The sequence below is a fragment of the Oncorhynchus tshawytscha genome, linkage group LG05 (assembly GCF_018296145.1).
Source record: "Oncorhynchus tshawytscha isolate Ot180627B linkage group LG05, Otsh_v2.0, whole genome shotgun sequence".
NCBI classification, from domain to species: domain Eukaryota; kingdom Metazoa; phylum Chordata; class Actinopteri; order Salmoniformes; family Salmonidae; genus Oncorhynchus; species Oncorhynchus tshawytscha.
The window spans coordinates 62,928,324-62,947,706 of record NC_056433.1 but is presented as its reverse complement, the minus strand read 5'-3'; the positions used below and the strand labels follow the sequence as shown (position 1 = coordinate 62,947,706).

The following is a 19,383-nucleotide window of genomic DNA, read 5'->3' as shown; positions in this document are numbered from 1 at the left end:
AAAAACATTTTTTGCTTTCTCTTTATGGGGTATTGTGTGTAGATTGATCGGGGGGAAAACAATTTAATACATTTTAGAATAAGGCTGTTACGTAACAAAATGCAGATAAAACACTTATTAATGAACCTGGTGACTGATGTTGTATTCTCCTCAATGCCATCGGATGAATCCTGGAACATATTCCAGTCTGTGCTTGTAGCTTAGCATCCACTTCATCGGACCTCTTCTGTATTGAGCACATCACTGGTACTTCCTGTTTTTGCTTTAAGCATGAATCAGGAGGATAGAGTTATTGTCAGATTTGCCAAATGGAGGGCGAGGGAGAGCTTTATCTGCTATGTGGAGTAAAGGTGATCTAAAACTTTTTTTCCCTTCTCTAATTGCACATGTGACATGCTGGTAGAAATGAGGTCAAACAGATTCGTTTTCCTGCATTAAAGTCCCCAGCCACTAGGAGCGCTGCATCTGGATGAGCATTTTATTTTTTTGCTTATGGTCTTAAAACAGCTCGTTGAGTGCCATCATAGTACCAGCGTTGGTTTGTGATGATAGACAGATAAGAATATAGATGAAAACCCTCTTATATTGTGGTCTACAGCTTATCATAAGGTACTGAGAAAAACCTCAAGACTTCCTAGCCCCCTTTCCCTAGCCCAGTGGTTATATCCCTATTTCCCATATCTCACACCAGCCCTGTTGTACTCCCAGTGTGTGAGGTCATGACCGATGCTAGAGCACACACGGACTCTCAATCCCAGCCTAGTTGCTCCGAGTAAGATACTGGTAGCCAAGGGGAAATTATGTCCTCACTTAACACTGCCATGTACCAAAACACATGCCAGATTCTAAATCTGAAAAAAGTGTGTTAATTATAATCACTAACAGTAAACAGAAGGTGTTGAGGGAAACAACACTTTCCATTTGACTGTTTTCATCACAGGTCTGTGTCTTCTAGTGAACAGAAGTTTAACATGGCGATCATTTATTTATCCGGTGCTGTGTTTTTCCAGTCACAACATGGCTGTTAACAGATTGTCCCCCGATGCGAGAAGTAGTCATATATTCCACTCGATGGAGAGGCTATGCAAAAACCCACACATAACTAAACAACCTGTAAACACACACTAAACAACCGTCAATACCGTGTATTTCTGATGACAGACAGATGTGATATGCACGTGCGCAAACACACACACACACGTTTACGTAGACTGGATGTGTCTGTGTCCCGACTAATAAAAGGCCAGTGATTAGGACGTGTTCAACAGGACTCTACCCTTACTAGGGTCTTCATGGAGAACACATTAAAACACACACACACACGTTTACGTAGACTGGATGTGTCTGTGTCCCGACTAATAAAAGGCCAGTGATTAGGACGTGTTCAACAGGACTCTACCTTTACTAGGGTCTTCATGGAGAACACATTAAAACACACACACACACGTTTACGTAGACTGGATGTGTCCCGACTAATAAAAGGCCAGTGATTAGGACGTGTTCAACAGGACTCTACCCTTACTAGGGTCTTCATGGAGAACACATTAAAACACACATTATCACGCAGCCTTTCGACCCTGCAGGTGCTTAGGGTGATTAAACACCACCCTATCAGGTGTGAAATCAGTAGTGGTTTAAAGACTCTTTGGCTCTGCATTGTGTGGAAATAGGAGAGTGACAAGTGGGGCTGAGGCTCATAATGTTCAGAGTTCCATGAAAGCCATTGTTCTACTATTCCTAGAATATTGTCTCCATGCAGCAGTTCTCAGTTGGGCAGGATAGATGTGTAACTTGACTGGAGCATTTTTGACTGAGGGCTGCATGCTTAGTGTTATACGTTTTATTATATCATCACGTTTGTCAGCTTTGTAATAGATGTTTAAACAGCAATAGGAAGTAGTGTGAAAGTCCCTTTGTCAGTCATTCCTGGTATGGTGTGTCTGATGGCTGGTTCCTCATCAAGGAGAAGCAGGATGTTCTCATACCGCAGTCTTAAGAAGCAGATGCAACACATCAATAACAACTTTTATCGGTACCCCTCTCCACACATACATGCGATGTGGGTGGACGGTAGACAGGACAGAGGTATTTCCATTGGATTAGGAAAAGAGGAATGTTGTTTAATTGGAGGAAGGTAGAGAGCAACCCCACCCCTGCTTTTATGAGTTCTCTCCATTGTTAACCCACCAAGGGGCAGAGGGTTTGATGTGCTATAGAGGGGAGTCTGTCCTAGCCTCCTAAATACTTCCCTCTGAGGTTGGCCAAACATACCTCACTTCACCAGAACCTACACCAGACTTTCTCAAGTTACCTATTGCCCATGTAGTACACTACTTCTGACCAGAGCCCTTTGTGTAACCCCAAGTTCTTCAACAGAATCTGTCCACAAATCATGACATGAATCATAATGAAATGAACTCCAGAGTTTCTTGCCTGTGACTGACTCCATATTTCCAAATTGGTTTGTTGAAAGCTTCAAAGTGGTTGTGATGATTAACAGCCCACTTCTCATAGTCTCATAAATACTGGGGAACCCCAAATGAAGTGGGTCCAAGGTTAAAACTGTTGGAGAATCACTTCAGCATGAGGCTGTGGTAGGACTGAATGGTCAAAAGTTGATCTTCCACATTCCTCATAAATCCTGGCCTCTGGATTTCCACCCTAACTGGACGTGTGGGCAAAGCGTGCGAGCAGTGTCATTTCCACTGCGATCTTAAGTAAATGTTGACTTTTCCCTCCTACGGTATTGGTCTTGAAATTCCCATCTAGTGGTGCCATCTGTAACTACATGTTGGTTCTTCAAACAGAATCATGAGTTAAAAGACTCAAACTACCCCAGACACAGGGCCACTTTTTAAACAGCATATTATTTTATTAGTTTCTTAACTAAAACCAAGAATGTAAGACCGTACATATTTTAATACAGCGATGTACCCCCTGTACAAGTAAAAGAAAAAAACAAACCAATTACCCCCCACTCTGTCCTCCTACACAAGGTTCCTCATCCTGTGTTCTGGTTAGGGGTATACCCCTCCCCACTAGTGGAGCACACTACTGTACATTTCTGAAGGACCCTTGTCACCATGGTAAACCTGCGATGAGAGTGGTGTAGGTTTGAGTGAGTGGAAGTGAGATGAGACAGGAATAATCTCTCCTCAACACTAACACCTGTCCTTCTGCCCTGAAATGCAGCAGAACTGCAGTCTGCAGTCAAACACAAAGCTATTTCTAATTTTGTTTTACTTCTCCCCCTTCCGTCTCCCTTTCCCTCTTGGTGAGGGTTAACAGAAAGCCACACTGAACTGTTTTGAACTCGTACTCACTCTCCCTTTCTGTTAGTAGCAGCAGGGTTGGTTTCCCTACAGGCAAGTGAGTGAGTGAACAGTAGTGAAGAGGTATTCTATCCTCCTCTCTCAAGGGGGAGGAGGAAAGCTCCCAGACTGAATTCAGGGTCTGTCTGTCCATTTACAGACAGCCCATAATAAATCCCCTTCCACTCTGCTGCCATAGCAACAGGGATTCTCAAGGCTCTGTGAAATCATCTTTGCACGCTTAACCTTTGGCTAAAGATTCAGGAGAAAACCGGGCAGTGGCCTCCCATGTGCCCCACGCAAACACACACACAAACACCACCTTTATCATTCCGCTCAAAGAGATGCGAGCGAGAGAAAAGGCAGACAAATCAATTAAACGGCTGCATCTTACATTTCCTTTCGAGACAAACCCTCATTTCATAGTTTCACTCTTTAGTGAATATTGGTGAAAGCGTTGAGCGTTTGTGTGTGTGGTGATCGTACAAGCTTGTATACAGTCACACAGCTGTGTGTGTGGTGATCGTACAAGCATGTATAGTCACACAGCTGTGTGTGGTGATCGTACAAGCATGTATACAGTCACACAGCTGTGTGTGTGGTGATCGTACAAGCATGTATACAGTCACACAGCTGTGTGTGTGGTGATCGTACAAGCTTGTATACAGTCACACAGCTGTGTGTTAGCAATGATGGATGGAAGACTGGCAGAGGATTAGAACACGTCTGTGCTTCACTAAAATACATCTTTAACTAAGATTGTTTCATCCAACTACAAAAACAAGATTGCTTGATTATCCTGTTAACAAAAAGAACAGCCCTGTCCTCCTAATAACGGGATTCTATTGTGAAAAAGAAAGGAACAGAAATCATAGGGCTATAAAAATGGCAAACTGGCAAATCTTTTTTCTCCATTCAATCTTTTTTTACCATCCTAGTAGACATTTGAAGTACAGCTTGCCGCCTTCCGCCCCGCCCAAATTACAAGAGGCGGGGCTTAAAAAAAAATATCACACAGACCCCCAATAGTGGAGGAGAAGAGAAGGGGAGAGAGAGATGAGGTTGGAGCGCACACACACACAGTAGCCCCCTCAGTAACCATTGACTAATACACCCCCACCTCTCCTCTCTTTCTCCGCCTCTAACACCAGAGAGGGTGATGTGTGAGCGAGTGATTGCATGAATATGTGGAGCAGCTGGATCATCTCTCTCCCATCCATCCATCCGTGGAGATGTGTGAGGCTCTACTTCCCCTCCTCTTGTTTGATGGCCTGGGGCTTGATGGGGCCGGTGCGGATGGGTTTGCCCGCTGACAGGGAGGGTTTGTCGGGCTCAGGGCGCTCCACGACTCCCACCGTCTGGTGGTTGGGGGGCAGGATGTCGAGGGGGGGTTTGCCACCCCCCTGGTCGAGACGAGAGGGTTTGGAGACTGACGGAGCCTTGAGCTGCTCTGAGAAGAACTTATGAGTCGATTGGAGCACCTCGGCTCGCTGCTTCGCCTGGGGACAGCAATCAAATGAATCACTCAACCACATGCTGGGTTCATTTGGGAGACATCAGGATTTCAACACCAGGCACATTCTAGGTCAACCAGTCAACTAATCAGCAAGCAGTACTATACCTTGAGGTCCTGCTCTGCCTGGTTGCCTCGGGGACCTGTAGGGCCTCTAGGTGCGAGGGGGGGAAGAGGCCCTCTAGGGGGGTGGGACGGGTGCATCTGGGGGAACTGCTGCTGCTGCGGTGGTGGCCGGGGGTGAGGCATCAAACCCCCTCCCAGAGAGGGAGACATGGGGGGTGGGCCCATAGGCGAACGCTGCATCCCTCCACAAAATGAGTTAGCATGCTGGGTGTGGGAGGGAGGACGCACCAGAGGAGAGACCAGGTTGGGCTGGGACAGAATCTGAAAGGAGGGAGAGGATTGTTAACATCATTAACTCTTTATATTAGAAATCCAAGGAAAAGGTGGTGTTAAGCTGGCCTCTATCACAAGTGTCAAATGTTCATCATAATGATGTGTGTGGTAAGGTGTGGAGAATCAGTGCAGCTGGTCAGTCCAGTTCAAGTGTTCAGCAGTATGATGGCTTGTAGATGGAAACTGCCTCTGAGCCGGTTGGTATAAGACCTCATGCTCTGATATCGTGTGGCTGAGGTGTGTGGGATCCTTGATGCTGCAGGCCTTCCCCAGCCAGCGTTTAAAGTAGATGTCCTGGTTGGGTGAGAGCACGGTCCCAGTGATGTACTGGGCCGTCTTCACCACCCGCTGGAGGGCCTTGAGGTCGTGGACAGAGCAATTCCTGTACCAGCCCGTGATGCAACCGGTCAGGACGCTCTCAATGGTGCGGCGGTAGTATTTGGAGAGGACCCGGGGCAGCATGCAGTTTCTTCAGCCGCCTTAGGAAGTAGAGGCGCTGTGGCGCCCCAGTATGTGTGTGTGCGTTACCTGTGGGTTGAACTGTCCAGGGAAGTGCTGTGTGATCCTCATGGCAGCAGAGCTGGGCTGGAACTGTTTCTGGTACAGCATGCTGTTCATCTTACTGGACTGGCTGCTGGGAGATGTAGAGCTGGCCCTGACCAGACAAATACATCAGCTCTTGGTATACTCATAAAACCGGTAGAAGGTGGGACAGGTTCTGTGTGAGAATATGTGTTACCTGTAAGGACTAGGTGTAGTGTGTGTGTTACCTGTAAGGACTAGGTGTAGTGTGTGTGTTACCTGTAAGGACTAGGTGTAGTGTGTGTGTATGTGTTACCTGTAAGGACTAGGTGTAGTGTGTGTGTATGTGTTACCTGTAAGGACTAGGTGTAGAGTGTGTGTGTGTGTTACCTGTAAGGACTAGGTGTAGGGGTACCTGTGTGTGTGTGTGTGTGTGTGTGTGTGTGTGTGTTACCTGTAAGGACTAGGTGTGTGTGTGTTACCTGTAAGGACTAGGTGTAGGGGTAGTGTGTGTGTGTGTGTACCTGTAAGGACTAGGTGTAGGGGTATTGTGTGTGTGTGTGTTACCTGTAAGGACTAGGTGTGTGTGTGTGTTACCTGTAAGGACTAGGTGTAGGGGTATTGTGTGTGTGTGTTACCTGTAAGGACTAGGTGTAGGGGTAGGGGTTGTGTGTAAGGACTGGTGTGTGTGTGTGTTACCTGTAAGGACTAGGTGTACCTGTAGGTGTGTAGAGGTAGTGTGTGTGTGTTACCTGTAAGGACTAGGTGTAGAGGTACCTGTAGGTGTAGTGTGTGTACCTGTAAGGACTAGGTGTAGTGTGTGTGTGTTACCTGTAAGGACTAGGTGTAGTGTGTGTGTGTTACCTGTAAGGACTAGGTGTAGTGTGTGTGTGTTACCTGTAAGGACTAGGTGTAGTGTGTAGATGTGTACCTGTAAGGACTAGATGTAGGGTGTGTGTGTGTTACCTGTAAGGACTAGATGTAGGGGTAGTGTGTGTGTGTTACCTGTAAGGACTAGGTGTAGGGACTAGTGTAGTGTGTGTGTGTTACCTGTAAGGACTAGATGTAGGGGTAGTGTGTGTGTGTTACCTGTAAGGACTAGATGTAGGGGTAGTGTGTGTGTGTTACCTGTAAGGACTAGGTGTAGGGGTAGTGTGTGTGTGTTACCTGTAAGGACTAGGTGTAGGGGTAGTGTGTGTAGGGGTTACCTGTAAGGACTAGGTGTAGGGGTAGTGTGTGTGTGTTACCTGTAAGGACTAGGTGTAGGGACTAGGTAGTGTGTGTGTGTTACCTGTAAGGACTAGGTGTAGGGGTAGTGTGTGTGTGTTACCTGTAAGGACTAGATGTAGGGGTAGTGTGTGTGTGTTACCTGTAAGGACTAGATGTAGGGGTAGTGCTCCTAGCGCTGTGAGGAGTTGTCCCAGGCTTCATGTCCATCCCACTGCCAAACAGCTTCAGGTCCATCTCACACATCTGGATAGAAACACACAGAGCAGACACACATTACGTTATGTACTGCTAGCATCTCACCAACACAATGCTTACACACACACGCAGAAGACATAATACAGGTAGCTATAGGCCATGAAAGGGCTTTGATACACACAAGTCTGTCTCTCACACATGCAGAACTTTGTATCATTCCCTGGTGAGTACCTTGCTGGAGGGGGGGTGCATCACGCTGTGTGTGTGTCCGAAGGGTCCCCTATAGGGCTGGGAGACTGGGGGCTGGCGGCTGAGGCTAGGGGGCTGCGCCTGGGGAGGGGTGGGGGGCAGAGCCAGGAGGGGCTGGCTGCCCACGGAACCATAGTTAGGAAGACCGAGCTGAGAGCCTGGCATAGGGACTTGCACCTAGAGGGAGAGGGAAGGCGAGAGAGCAAGAGGAGGAGATTGGGAGGGGTGAGTTAGTTGCAATGTCACGACTGTCTGTTTTGACAATCTGTTCCTTTTGCAGGAACAGAAAGTGTGTAAATGATGTGTATACCTGCTGCATGGCAGAGCTTGGAGACTGTGTGTTACTATAGTAACTGCTCTGTCCGTGTTGTTGCACCTGTCCCGAGTACAGGTTAGAATGTGGACTCATCCCCTGACGCTAGAGAGAGGAGAGCGAGAGAGGGTTAGGGCAATAACATTCATGACCACTTCTTACAAAGCTCTTGTATGACCACATACATATAAGCTTGCTTCAGCATTGACAAAGATATCATGAGTTCTCAACAGTTCAATAAATTCTAAGAGAGTTGGAACTACGTTGTATGTACCTTATTCCATACCTGCAGTAGGTGTGTATCTATCAACTGGGATCCTCCCATGCCAGAGGGCTGGTTGAGCTGTGGTTCAAACAGGATGGGGATGTGCTGTGTGTGTGTGTTGGAGGGCTGCTGGTAGGCCAAGCTGGACTGGGGCTTGCCCAGGTCATGGCCCCCAACACCAGGGTAGCTGTGGAGAGATGGCCCTGATAACATCATGGGACTGGGCTGGGACAGACTGCTCTGCATAAAGGCCTGCTGTGATCTGAAGGACAGAGGAAGGGAGATGAGAGAAGAGAGTTAAAATATTGTATAGTAGTGTATAATAGTGTGATCAAACACACCTCTTACCAGTCAGAATGACACAAAATTTGAGCCAAACAGCATTGTTTGATAAATACATATCATTGTGTGTGTGTTTGTTACCTATAAGGCTGCAGTGAGGAGCTGAAGAGGTCCTGTGGCTGGGAGACGGGAGGTCCGGTGCTGAGGCTTAGCTGGGCCTGGTGAGAGTGTGTGTGTGTGTGTTGGTGCTGCCCCTGTAGGGGAGCATAGATTGGGATAGGAATCTGCTGCACTGCCGCCTGCTGCTGGAGGGGAGAAAATAAGGCCTTATAAGGCTACATATGGAGAGAATAAGGCTACATATGGAGAGAATAAGGCTACATTAAAGGCAGCTTTAAGCTTGAAGTCGTGTTAAAGAGATCCTTGTAGTGTGTACCTGTGAGAGTCTAGGCTGGTAGCCCTGCTGCTGGTGCTGTGTCAGAGGGGGAGGTGCCAGGCGGGAGTGGGGGTTGCTGAACAGGTGACTGGTGTCCATGTAGAACGCTGGAATCTGGGCTGCAGAGCCTACACACACACACACCGCGAGGAGAAGATGAAAACTACTGAATTCACAAACTCACCACAATTCTGACAAATGCATGACTATTGTGTGTCCTGAGGACATTTTAAATCACTAGCATCACCTTCACAGTAACATTACAGCTGTCTCCATCTCAGATCACATAAGGTTTGTGAATACATTGACCTTTCTCTAAATAAGTGTCCTCTATGAGACATGAGGTAATTATGTCCTTTATGAGCTGTGATGGCTGTTCCTGTGGGCTCAGCACTCTCTGATTGAAGATGATACCTGACCTTCCTATGGGGCCTACTGCACTGTACTAAGCTCTATAGCTAGCATCCCAATGAGAGGCTCACTCAGCAGTCACTGATACGACACAAGAGAGAGGAGCACAACACTAAATGGCTGTCTCATCAAAAGCGTTACACCTCCATGCCCATTTAACAGAACTGTTTTCATTCAGGTTTAGTAGTATCTGCTAGACTAAGTCTAAGTAGGGCCAAGTCATTTCCTGGTGAGGTCATGTAGTTAAGGAAAAACTCCTGGCCCTAGTCATACCGCTAAGTGCACACAAGTCAGATGTGTTTGAGGACTCACCTGCTGCAGACTGTGAGACGTAGACCTGTGGAGTCTGTTGCTGCTGGGGAAGCAGGGGTGCCACACAGCCCAGCTGGGAGAAGCTGGTCCCACCCATGGATCCAGTCTGCAGCTGCTGGGGTTTCACCTTGCAGATGTTGGGGGGGTCAGAGGCCGTGGTGGTCTTAGTGCTCAGAGCGGACGTAGTGTATGTCCCAGCACCTGGGGGGACGTGACAGGAGATGGAAGCTAGATGTCACTACACCCAGTTGCTGTTTATGTGGGTGATGTTGCCCAACCGTCAATCCATTTAGCATTAGTGTAAAAACATTATTGACTTCCAAAGAAAGACTGTACCTGTCAGAGAAGTGCTTGGTGTGACAGAGGCTACTGGTATCTGAGGCATGGAGGCAGAGGAGAAGGAGGAGTAGGAGGAGGAGGTGATAGGAGAAGAGGAGGTGACAGGAGAACTCTTTTCTACCAGGCTGGGGGAGTTCTCCCAAGCTTTACGGGCTGACTCCATCTTACCAAAGAAATAAATAAGATAACGTATTAGAAGCAGATAGACACAGTATGCATAGAAGGGTGTGCTGTGTGTGTGTGTGTGTGTGTGTGTGTACCTTCAGTGTGAGGTCAACAGAAGCAGGAGAGACAGTACTGAGGCTGGAGCTCTGCTGTAAGGCCTCTCTACGAGGGAGAGGGTGAGGCAGGGCCACGTTGGCCACCAGGCTCTCCTCCATCTTACTCCCTCCAGTAGGAACGCTGTCCGCCAGAGAGGAAGAGGGGGTGGTGTAGTCGGTCACTGACTCCTGGCAGGGGGAGGGTTAGGGGCAGACAAGTTTAAGTCAATAGAACTGGAATGAATGGAGCATTCATGAATGTGGTGGATAGACTGGTGGCCATATTGGGTATACCATACCAACCATCCCCTCTCACCTTGGAGCTGCTGGCGTACTCTGCCGAGGGTATGGTGATCATCCCCTCGATATCGCCCCCTAGCTCAGGAACAGAGGTGTCTGTGTTGGGGGGGCTGGAATCTACTGCTCTGTTGGTCCCTCCACCTGGTACTATCCCCCCATCAAGACATTCTTCCCCCCCCACACGGACGTCCTTAGCCTTGCGGTTACGCAGGGAGCGTTCTTTACCAATAGGGCCAGGCTTGTACTCCTTAGGCTCTACTGGCTCCATGTCAGGGAGCTGGAAGTAGAGAGAAGAGATACAGTTCAAGTTGAGAAAATATGAAGAATCATGTCAATGTAATTCTTTGCACAAACGTATCAGTCACTATGGATTTTCTGAGTATTTGTGTCAGTCAGTGTGTGTGTTTAGTACCCTACCTTCTGTGTTTTGATAGGTCCAGCACGGGGCTGTTTCTGTCTCTGTTCTTTAGGAGCAGGTAGTTTGTTGTCAGGTCCAGGCTCTAGCATGGCTGGAACACCATCGCTGTCTGTACTGCCAGCTGAGGACGGGGCTCCAAACTGGATACATTCCATCCCTAGATCCACACTGCCTTCTGAGCCAGGCTTCACACCCTACAACACAAAGGCACTTTTCCCATTTATTTGGAGGCACAATAAAACAGAACGAATCCATAGCAACTCAGCCTGTTGTACAATACGGGTTGTGAAACGAGAGATATTGAGAGCAAGAGAGGAGGTGCGTACCTCAGGAGTGACAGTCCCAGTGAAGGAGGTGAGAGGTTTGTTCCAGGCACTGACTGAAGGAGGCTGAGGAGGGCTGATGGGTCCAACTGAAACACACACATCAGATGAGACCAAGCATATGAAAACCTTAGCGCATGTATAATTCTTTAATATATATTTTTTACCCCTTTTCTCCCCAATTTCATGATATCCAATTGGTAGTTACAGTCTTGTCCCATCACTGCAACTCCCCTATGGACTCAGGAGAGGCGAAGGTTGAAAGTCATGTGCCCACCGAAACATGACCCTGACAAGCCGCACTGCTTCTTGACACACTGCTTGCTTAACCCAGAAGCCATCCGCACCAATGAGTCAGAGGAAACACTGTACAGCTGGCGACCGAAGTCAGCATGCATGCGCCGGGCCGCCACAAGGAATTGCTAGAGCGCGATGGGACAAGGAAATCCCGGCCGGCCAAACCCTCCCCTATCCCGGACGACGCTTGGCCAATTGTGCGCCGCCTTCCGAGTCTCTCAGTCGCCACCGGCTGCGACACAGCCTAAGATCGAACCTGGGTCTGTAGTGACGCCCCAAGCACTGCGATGCAGTGCCTGAGACCGCTGCGCCACTCAGGAGATGTACATGTTTTAACTAACGAAACGTCATCTCGTTGTGAAAAATGACTGTCCTGATGTTGTGTGACTCACGTTTCTTGACGTCAGGGAGTATGGTGGATCCGGCCACCTTGTTCTCCCAGAGTTCCGTACCGAGAGTGCTGTGGGTCTGTGTGAGCAGCGCCACAGGGGGAAGGGGCGTCTTGGAGGTGAAGTCCACAGTGGTGGGGGTAGGGGCGGGGGGTAGGGTGGCCACAGAGCCTTCCAGAGTCTGGGGAGAGGCAGCAGGCTGGGAGGGGGAAGGGAGCTGGGAGGCAGATAGGAGGGGTTGGGGTAGTTGAGGGGGAGGTGAGGGCTGTTGAGGCTGCGGCTGTGAGGCTTGCTGTGGTTGTTGTTGTGATGCTTGTTGTTGTGATGCTTGTTGTTGATGCTGCTGTTTTTTGGCGAATCTTGGTGGCAGCTTGCTTCCTCCTCTCCCCTTTTCCCCTGATCCTTTCTTTCCATAGTGCTATAAACCGACAAGGCAACGAGATACATGTTAGGGATGTCAGATGTTAGGGTCCTATGGTCCTCAGTGTGAATAAAAATCTTGTGTTTAGTCAATACAGGAATAACTGCCTCCCAGTGGTGAATTGCACACTCTGCCTCTCTCACCTGTGTAGTCTGCTCCTCTTTCTTCCTCCTCTCCTCGTCCTGTAGTCGTTTCTGTTGTTTGCGTGAGACCACCTCAGTGAAGCCGTCATCTGTAGCGTTAGACTGGGGGTCCTCTAAGGTTGTCACCTCTGGATGGTCATCTATGATCACCACACCTACAGGACAGCACAAAGTGAAACTAGTTCCATGGACTAGGTACAAGTTCTAGAACAATAGATCTGTCAAATTCAGTATTAAGTATGGCTGTGACGATACCAGTAACGCAATACTTTTTCCTGCTGTATGCAAAATAGTGTGTGCTATAGCTTGGAAAATAAATACAACAGTGTTTGTTTCCAACATTACGGCTGTTTTCCTAAAGAAGCTAAATTCACTTCGTGTTCCGTTTCTTTGCCATAACACTAACGAGCATTGCAATACCAGTATCGTCCCAGCCCTAGTACTGAGCCAATAAAGCATTACAGTACCCATAGCATATTGAAAAATATACAGTACAGGTCAAACGTTGACACCTACTCATTCAAAGGTTTTTTCTTTTTACTCTTTTCTACACTGTAGAATAAATAGTGAAGACATTAAAATGATGAAATAACACATATTGAATCATGTAGTAAACAAAAAAGTGTTAAACAAATCAAAGTATATTTTATATTTGAGATTCTCAAAGTAGCCACCCTTTGCCTTCTTATTGGTATCCTTTAGAAGTGGTTTCTTTGCAGCAAATCGACCATGAAGACCTGATTCCCAAATAAAATAAAAGCTTTAGAGTTCAAGTAAAAGACATATGTCAACATCAACTATTCAGAGGAGACTGCATGAATTAGGCCTTCATGGTCAAATTGCTGCAAAGAAACCACTACTAAAGAACACCAATAGAGACTTGCTTGGGCCAAGAAACACGAGCAATGGACATTATATGGGTGGAAATCTGTTCTTTAGTCTGACGAGTCCAAATTTCAGATTGTGGGTTCCGACCGCTGTGTCTTTGTGAGACACAGAGTAGGTGATCGGATGATCTCCGCCTGTGTGGTTCCCACCGTGAAGCATGGAGGTGGTGTGATGGTGCTTTGCTGGTGACACAGTCAGTGATTTATTTAGAATGTGAGACTAAATTGATTTTATTTATGTATTATATTAAGTTAAAAATAAAGTGTTCATTGTTCATTCAGTATTGTTGTAATTGTCATTCATTACTATATATACACTGCTCATAAAAATAAAGGGAACACTTAAACAACAATGTAACTCCAAGTCAATCACACTTCTGTGAAATCAAACTGTCCACTTAGGAAGCAACACTGATTGACAATAAATTTCACATGCTGTTGTGCAAATGAAATAGACAACAGGTGGAAATTATAGGCAATTAGCAAGACACCCACAATAAAGGAGTGGTTCTGCAGGTGATAACCACAGACCACTTCTCAGTACCTATGCTTCCTGGCTGATGTTTTGGTCACTTTTGAATGCTGGCGGTGCTTTCACTCTAGTGGTAGCATGAGACGGAATCTACAACCCACACAAGTGGCTCAGGTAGTGCAGCTCATCCAGGATGGCACATCAATGCGAGCTGTGGCAAGAAGGTTTGCTGTGTCTGTCAGCGTAGTGTCCAGGGCATGGAGGCGCTACCAGGAGACAGGCCAGTACATCAGGAGACGTGGAGGAGGCTGTAGGAGGGCAACAACCCAGCAGCAGGACCGCTACCTCCGCCTTTGTGCAAGGAGGAGGAGGAGCACTGCAAAATGACCTCCAACAGGCCACAAATGTGCATGTGTCTGCTCAAACGGTCAGAAACAGACTCCATGGGAGTGGTATGAGGGCCCGACGTCCACAGGTGGGGGTTGTGCTTACAGCCCAACACCGTGCAGGACGTTTGGCATTTGCCAGAGAACACCAAGATTGGCAAATTCGCCACTGGCGCTCTGTGCTCTTCACAGATGAAAGCAGGTTCACACTGAGCACATGTGACAGACTTGACCGTCTCGAGACGCCGTGGAGAACAATCTGCTGCCTGCAACATCCTCCAGCATGACCGGTTTGGCGGGTGGGTCAGTCATGGTGTGTGGTGGCATTTCTTTGGGGGGCCGCACAGCCCTCCATGTGCTCGCCAGAGGTAGCCTGACTGCCATTAGGTACCGAGATGAGGTCCTCAGACCCCTTGTGAGACCATATGCTGGTGCTGTTGGCCCTGGGTTCCTCCTAATGCAAGACAATGCTAGACCTCATGTGGCTGGAGTGTGTCAGCAGTTCCTGCAAGAGGAAGGGATTGATGTAATGGACTGGCCCGCCCGTTCCCCAGACCTGAATTCAATTGAGCACATCTGGGACATCATGTCTCGCTCCATCCACCAACGCCACGTTGCACCACAGACTGTCCAGGAGTTGGCGGATGCTTTAGTCCAGGTCTGGGAGGAGATCCCTCAGGAGACCATCCGCCACCTCATCAGGAGCATGCCCAGGCGTTGTAGGGAGGTCATACAGGCACGTGGAGGCCACACACACTACTGAGCCTCATTTTGACTTGTTTTAAGGACATTACATCAAAGTTGGATCAGCCTGTAGTGTGGTTTTCCAATTTAATTTTGAGTGTGACTCCAAATCCAGACCTCCATGGGTTGATAAATTTGATTTCCATTGATCATTTTTGTGTGATTTTGTTGTCAGCACATTCAACTATGTAAAGAAAAAAGTATTTAATAAAAATATTTCATTCATTCAGATCTAGGATGTGTTATTTTAGTGTTCCCTTAATTTTTTTGAGCAGTGTATATTTTTTAAAGTCAGATTATTCTGTATCGGCATTTTTTGGTCCTTCAATAATCGGCTTCGGCGTTAAAATCATAATCGGGCGACTTCTAATCTAGATAAATGGGTTCCGATACGATACAGGAACAATACGTTTAGTTTGAAACGATTCGGTGCAATTTGATTTATGGACTGAATGGATGCGATTTAGGTCGATTCATCGCTTTAATAATTGTTGCATGAACACATTCATTTTCCATTCTAAATGAATCTGATACTGATGGAGCTCATGAGCTGGATCTGTCTGAGCCGACTTCTCTGTACTGGGTGAGCTGAGACATAGGGCATCTACCACTATCAGATTAGGCAGGCTATTCATGTCTTGTCCCCCCACTTCTTCATCACCTACTGATTAACTTGTCATATAGCAGATTCAAATGTTTTGAGCTCCTAATATGTCAATACTTATCTTTAAAAATGTGCAATGAAATTTACATAGCCAATTAATATAAATACAGCTTTGGATTTCACCCAGTCTCAAAAGCAAATGGTTTGGAACTTTATGGAGGAGAGCTGCCCACTTCTCCCATTCTGACTAGTGTGGCTCGAAAATTGTTGAAATTACACCTTTACCCAGTTCATGTAAAAATGACGAAAGGCACTGACTGACTGTAGCAGAATTAACAAAAATATTTTGTAAGGTGAGTCTGGCAATGAAAAGCCCCAGTCAGCGGGCGCTTACACAGCTCCACGGGTATAACACAATTTTCTACACCGCATTTGGTAACAATTACATTGGTTGTCCCTCAATTAATATTGCAAAAGCCATTTTACAAACATCTGAATGCTTTATTTTATTGAACCCTTATTTTACCACGTAAGTTAACTGAGAACACATTCTCATTTACAGCAACGCCCGGGGAAATAGTTACATGCTGAAGGTGTAGCCTACAAACATTAGAACAGAGATAGTGTAGGACTACGCTCTCATTGGCGCGAGCAGCTGAGTCTCCCACACGGTGCACATAGTTATCTGACTTGTAGATCAATGTCATTCTCAGTTACTGTACTTGCATAAAAGTTTGATAGGCTGAAGGAGAAGATGCATCAACTCAGTCAACAGATCAGGTATTTTTGGAACGAGGCAAAAAAATAAATAAACTTGTGAACCCGGCGATTCATAACGTTTGGATCGGTTCTCTTACTGATGCATGCTTCGTTTGGATCGGTTCTCTTGCTGATGCATGCTTCGTTTGGATTAGTCAGGGGTCCCGCAGACTGATACACTTACACCTTAAAAATTTGAACCGGGGACCGATGAGTATGGGTGAATCGTTACATCCCTACTAGATAGCAGGTGTGTACATCTGTGTGTGTGTGCGCATTTGTCTCACTGGCATAGTTGTTTAGGTCAAACTGCAACAGAGCGTTCTCCTTCTCCTTGGGTTTCTGTTTGGTCTCGTCCTTCCTGCGTCCAGCAGGGTCTTTACCCCCAGTACGCACCCCTCCCCCACCCGGGGCTGAGTCTGGGTTAGGGGCCGCTCTGGAGGGGAAGAGAGAGACATGTTAGGGAAAGAGAGAGAGATGGAGACAAGAGGACAGGCCACTGTACAGAGAAGCAGCAGATTGATAAAAAAACTAAAACAAGACAGGCATCCCAATAGTGTAAAAACTTCAGGATCTATAGTAGTCCTCTCTGATAACAAAATATAGTAGTGTAATAAAGGACATTGCTTTCACATCAGTGTAGGTGAGGAAACAAGGAAAGGAAACCGCTTTAGACTATTGAGATACAGCCAGAAAGGGAGAGGAAGTGATGTGTACCCAGTGTATTCTCCTCCAGAGTGAGGGGCCACAGAGATGTAGCAGACTATATATGTCAACTCCATACCAAAACACACAGCCAGCAACTAGAACAGGATACGAAAGGAGATGAGAAACATTTGTCCTTCAGGAAGAGAGTGCTTCTACAGCTCTTATTCACACACACAAACAAAAACAGAAAAGTACTGGAGTTTGGTTGTTTAATAAGATATTGTTCATTATGTTAACAGTGAAGATATAACATGCAAACAGTCAGTGAACAAGACAAAAGGCCAAACCACATCATGGTGTGAGATTGGTGGATGACTCACCCTCTGCGTCCAGCCTTTCCCCCCCCTCCTCGCCTCTCTCCCTTCCCCCCTGCGTAGCCGCGGCCTGGTTTGGGTCCGCTGTTCCCCCAGCGGTTCTGTCTCTCCACCGGACGCTGACTGGAGAAACTCCTCCTGCCCCCGGCGGGCCCGGCTGCCTCGCGTTTGGGTGTCACCCCTCCCTCGGTGGGAGTCCTGCTGGGGGGTGCTGAGCCCTGAGGGGGTAAGGGGGCTGGTGTCGAGGGCTGAGCAGTGCCGCTAGCAGCCTCCCGCGCTCCCCTCCTCTCCTCCCGTTCTCTACGCTCGTTAAAGTCGCTACTCTCTGACGCCGTCTCCCACTCCTCGTTGGCCTGGTCAGAAGAGTTCTGCGTGGACAGGTCAGGTGACTTGGTGCCCACGGCAGAGGTGGTGGGAGGGGTGGCGTCAGGCAGGGCTTGGTCAGAGGTTAGGTCAGCGGCTTTGGGATCCTTATCTACAGGCAGGGTGAAGGGGGGCCCTGGAGCTCTTGAGAGAGTAGGGGACAGGGAGACAGGGCCAGGCACTAAGGCTGGGACTGGGGCAGTGGAGGTGGGTCCAGGTCCTGTGTCTCCTCCAGCTAAGACTGCAGCCTCTCTCTCCTTCAGCTTCCGGAAGCGGGGGGGTTTGTCCTGTCTGGGGGGTCGGGCTGGCCGAGGGCGACGGGGCCTCTCTCTGTCTCTGCTACTCTGGGGTCCCCCCTCCCCAAACTTCTTCCCCTCGAACTGTCGGTCTCTGTCCCCTCGAACAGGCCGTCGGTCAGAGTGGTGGTCCCAGTTGTCATAGCGTGATGACGAGGGTTCTGTGTCCTCAGGTCGGAAGGTCTCCATGGGTTTAGAGGGCCACTGGGAGGATGACTCTCTAGTTCCTGGGCGTCTGAGAGGAGCTGACCTAGGACCTCCTCTCTCCCTGGCTCCCCCTCGCCTGCTGTACAGTCCCCCTCTCCCACGCCGTGAAGGATCTCCTCTGGGCAGGAAGCCTGGCTTGGGCCTTCCCTCATCTCCTCCCCTGGGCCCTCCTTTCTCCCCCAGGTGATGGGGTCCGAAGCCAGGTTTGTGTGGTCCGGAGCGGGGCTCTCCTGGTATTTCCCTGCGGAGCGGTCGAGGTGGTTTGGCACTGGGCTCACGGTCTGAAGCCCCAGTGTCGCTAGCGGACTCCCGTCCTCCTTCGCTCTCCGAGTCGGTATCGGAACCACGACGCCGTCTGCGTTTGGGCATCACTTCGAAGTCTGAGCTCTCGCTGCGCGTCTCGCTCTCTTCACGGCAGCGGAAGGCAGCAGCTCCACTGACGGCAGGAAAGTCTGAGCGTGAGCGCGGCTCCTGATAAGGGTACTCCCATCGACTACGACCCCGGCCACCTCTACTTCGACCAATATAAGTTCCCCGGAAACTCCGTCCTCGAGAGTAGTACTCCCCTCTGCCTCGGCCTCTAAAACCATCAGCCGGCCAGTCTCGCTCTCTGTCCCTTTCCATCTCTCTCTCCCGGTCTCTTTCCCTCTCCTCACGGCGGTAGGTCCGTGGGGGCAGGTTGGGCTCCTTCGTAGAGGGTAATTTAGGTTCAGGGTTTATGTCATTGGTTGGTAGTTGGTCTATCTTGTCGTCCTGGGAGGCTGGTATCGGGGCATGTATATCTCTGGATCTCTGGAGGCCCTTCCCAGGCCCCTCTGTCTCAGGGGTCTCACTCTTCCCATCCCTCTCTCCGTGGGGCCTGTCCCTGTCCCTCTCTCCGTGGGGCCTGTCCCTGTCTCTCTCTCCGTGGGGCCTGTCCCTGTCTCTCTCTCCGTGGGGCCTGTCCCTGTCTCTCTCCGTGGGGCCTGTCCCTGTCTCTCTCCGTGGGGCCTGTCCCTCTCTCCGTGGGGCCTGTCCCTCTCTCCGTGGGGCCTGTCCCTCTCCCCGTGGGGCCTGTCCCTCTCCCCGTGGGGCCTGTCCCTCTCCCGTGGGGCCTGTCCCTCTCCGTGGGGCCTGTCCCTCTCCCCGTGGGGCCTGTCCCTCTCCCTCTCCCCGTGGGGTCTGTCCCTCTCCCCGTGGGGCCTGTCCCTCTCCCTCTCCCCGTGGGGTCTGTCCCTCTCCCTCTCCCCCGTGGGGTCTGTCCCTCTCCCTCTCCCGTGGGGTCTGTCCCTCTCCCCTCCCCGTGGGGTCTGTCCCTCTCCCCGTGGGGTCTGTC

General features: G+C 48.9%; 1 protein-coding gene across 1 annotated transcript in view; it reads right to left on the bottom strand.

The window, feature by feature from the left end:
- Positions 1-2,848: 2,848 nt before the first annotated feature.
- LOC112251585 (protein PRRC2C) overlaps positions 2,849-19,383 on the bottom strand; it is a 31,659-nt gene continuing 15,124 nt past the window's right edge. The window contains exons 15-33 of the mRNA XM_042322711.1: positions 17,209-19,277; positions 16,468-16,616; positions 12,329-12,483; positions 11,768-12,182; positions 11,082-11,167; positions 10,755-10,949; positions 10,354-10,614; positions 10,038-10,226; positions 9,775-9,940; positions 9,439-9,639; positions 8,716-8,843; positions 8,421-8,584; positions 8,007-8,259; positions 7,730-7,837; positions 7,402-7,596; positions 7,115-7,218; positions 5,752-5,878; positions 4,933-5,211; positions 2,849-4,810 (exon numbers count right to left, since the gene is read on the bottom strand). Of these exons, the coding sequence (XP_042178645.1) occupies positions 4,556-4,810; positions 4,933-5,211; positions 5,752-5,878; positions 7,115-7,218; positions 7,402-7,596; positions 7,730-7,837; positions 8,007-8,259; positions 8,421-8,584; positions 8,716-8,843; positions 9,439-9,639; positions 9,775-9,940; positions 10,038-10,226; positions 10,354-10,614; positions 10,755-10,949; positions 11,082-11,167; positions 11,768-12,182; positions 12,329-12,483; positions 16,468-16,616; positions 17,209-19,277 (5,499 nt within the window). The 3' untranslated portion in view covers positions 2,849-4,555. The remainder of the gene's footprint in view (positions 4,811-4,932; positions 5,212-5,751; positions 5,879-7,114; positions 7,219-7,401; positions 7,597-7,729; positions 7,838-8,006; positions 8,260-8,420; positions 8,585-8,715; positions 8,844-9,438; positions 9,640-9,774; positions 9,941-10,037; positions 10,227-10,353; positions 10,615-10,754; positions 10,950-11,081; positions 11,168-11,767; positions 12,183-12,328; positions 12,484-16,467; positions 16,617-17,208; positions 19,278-19,383) is intronic.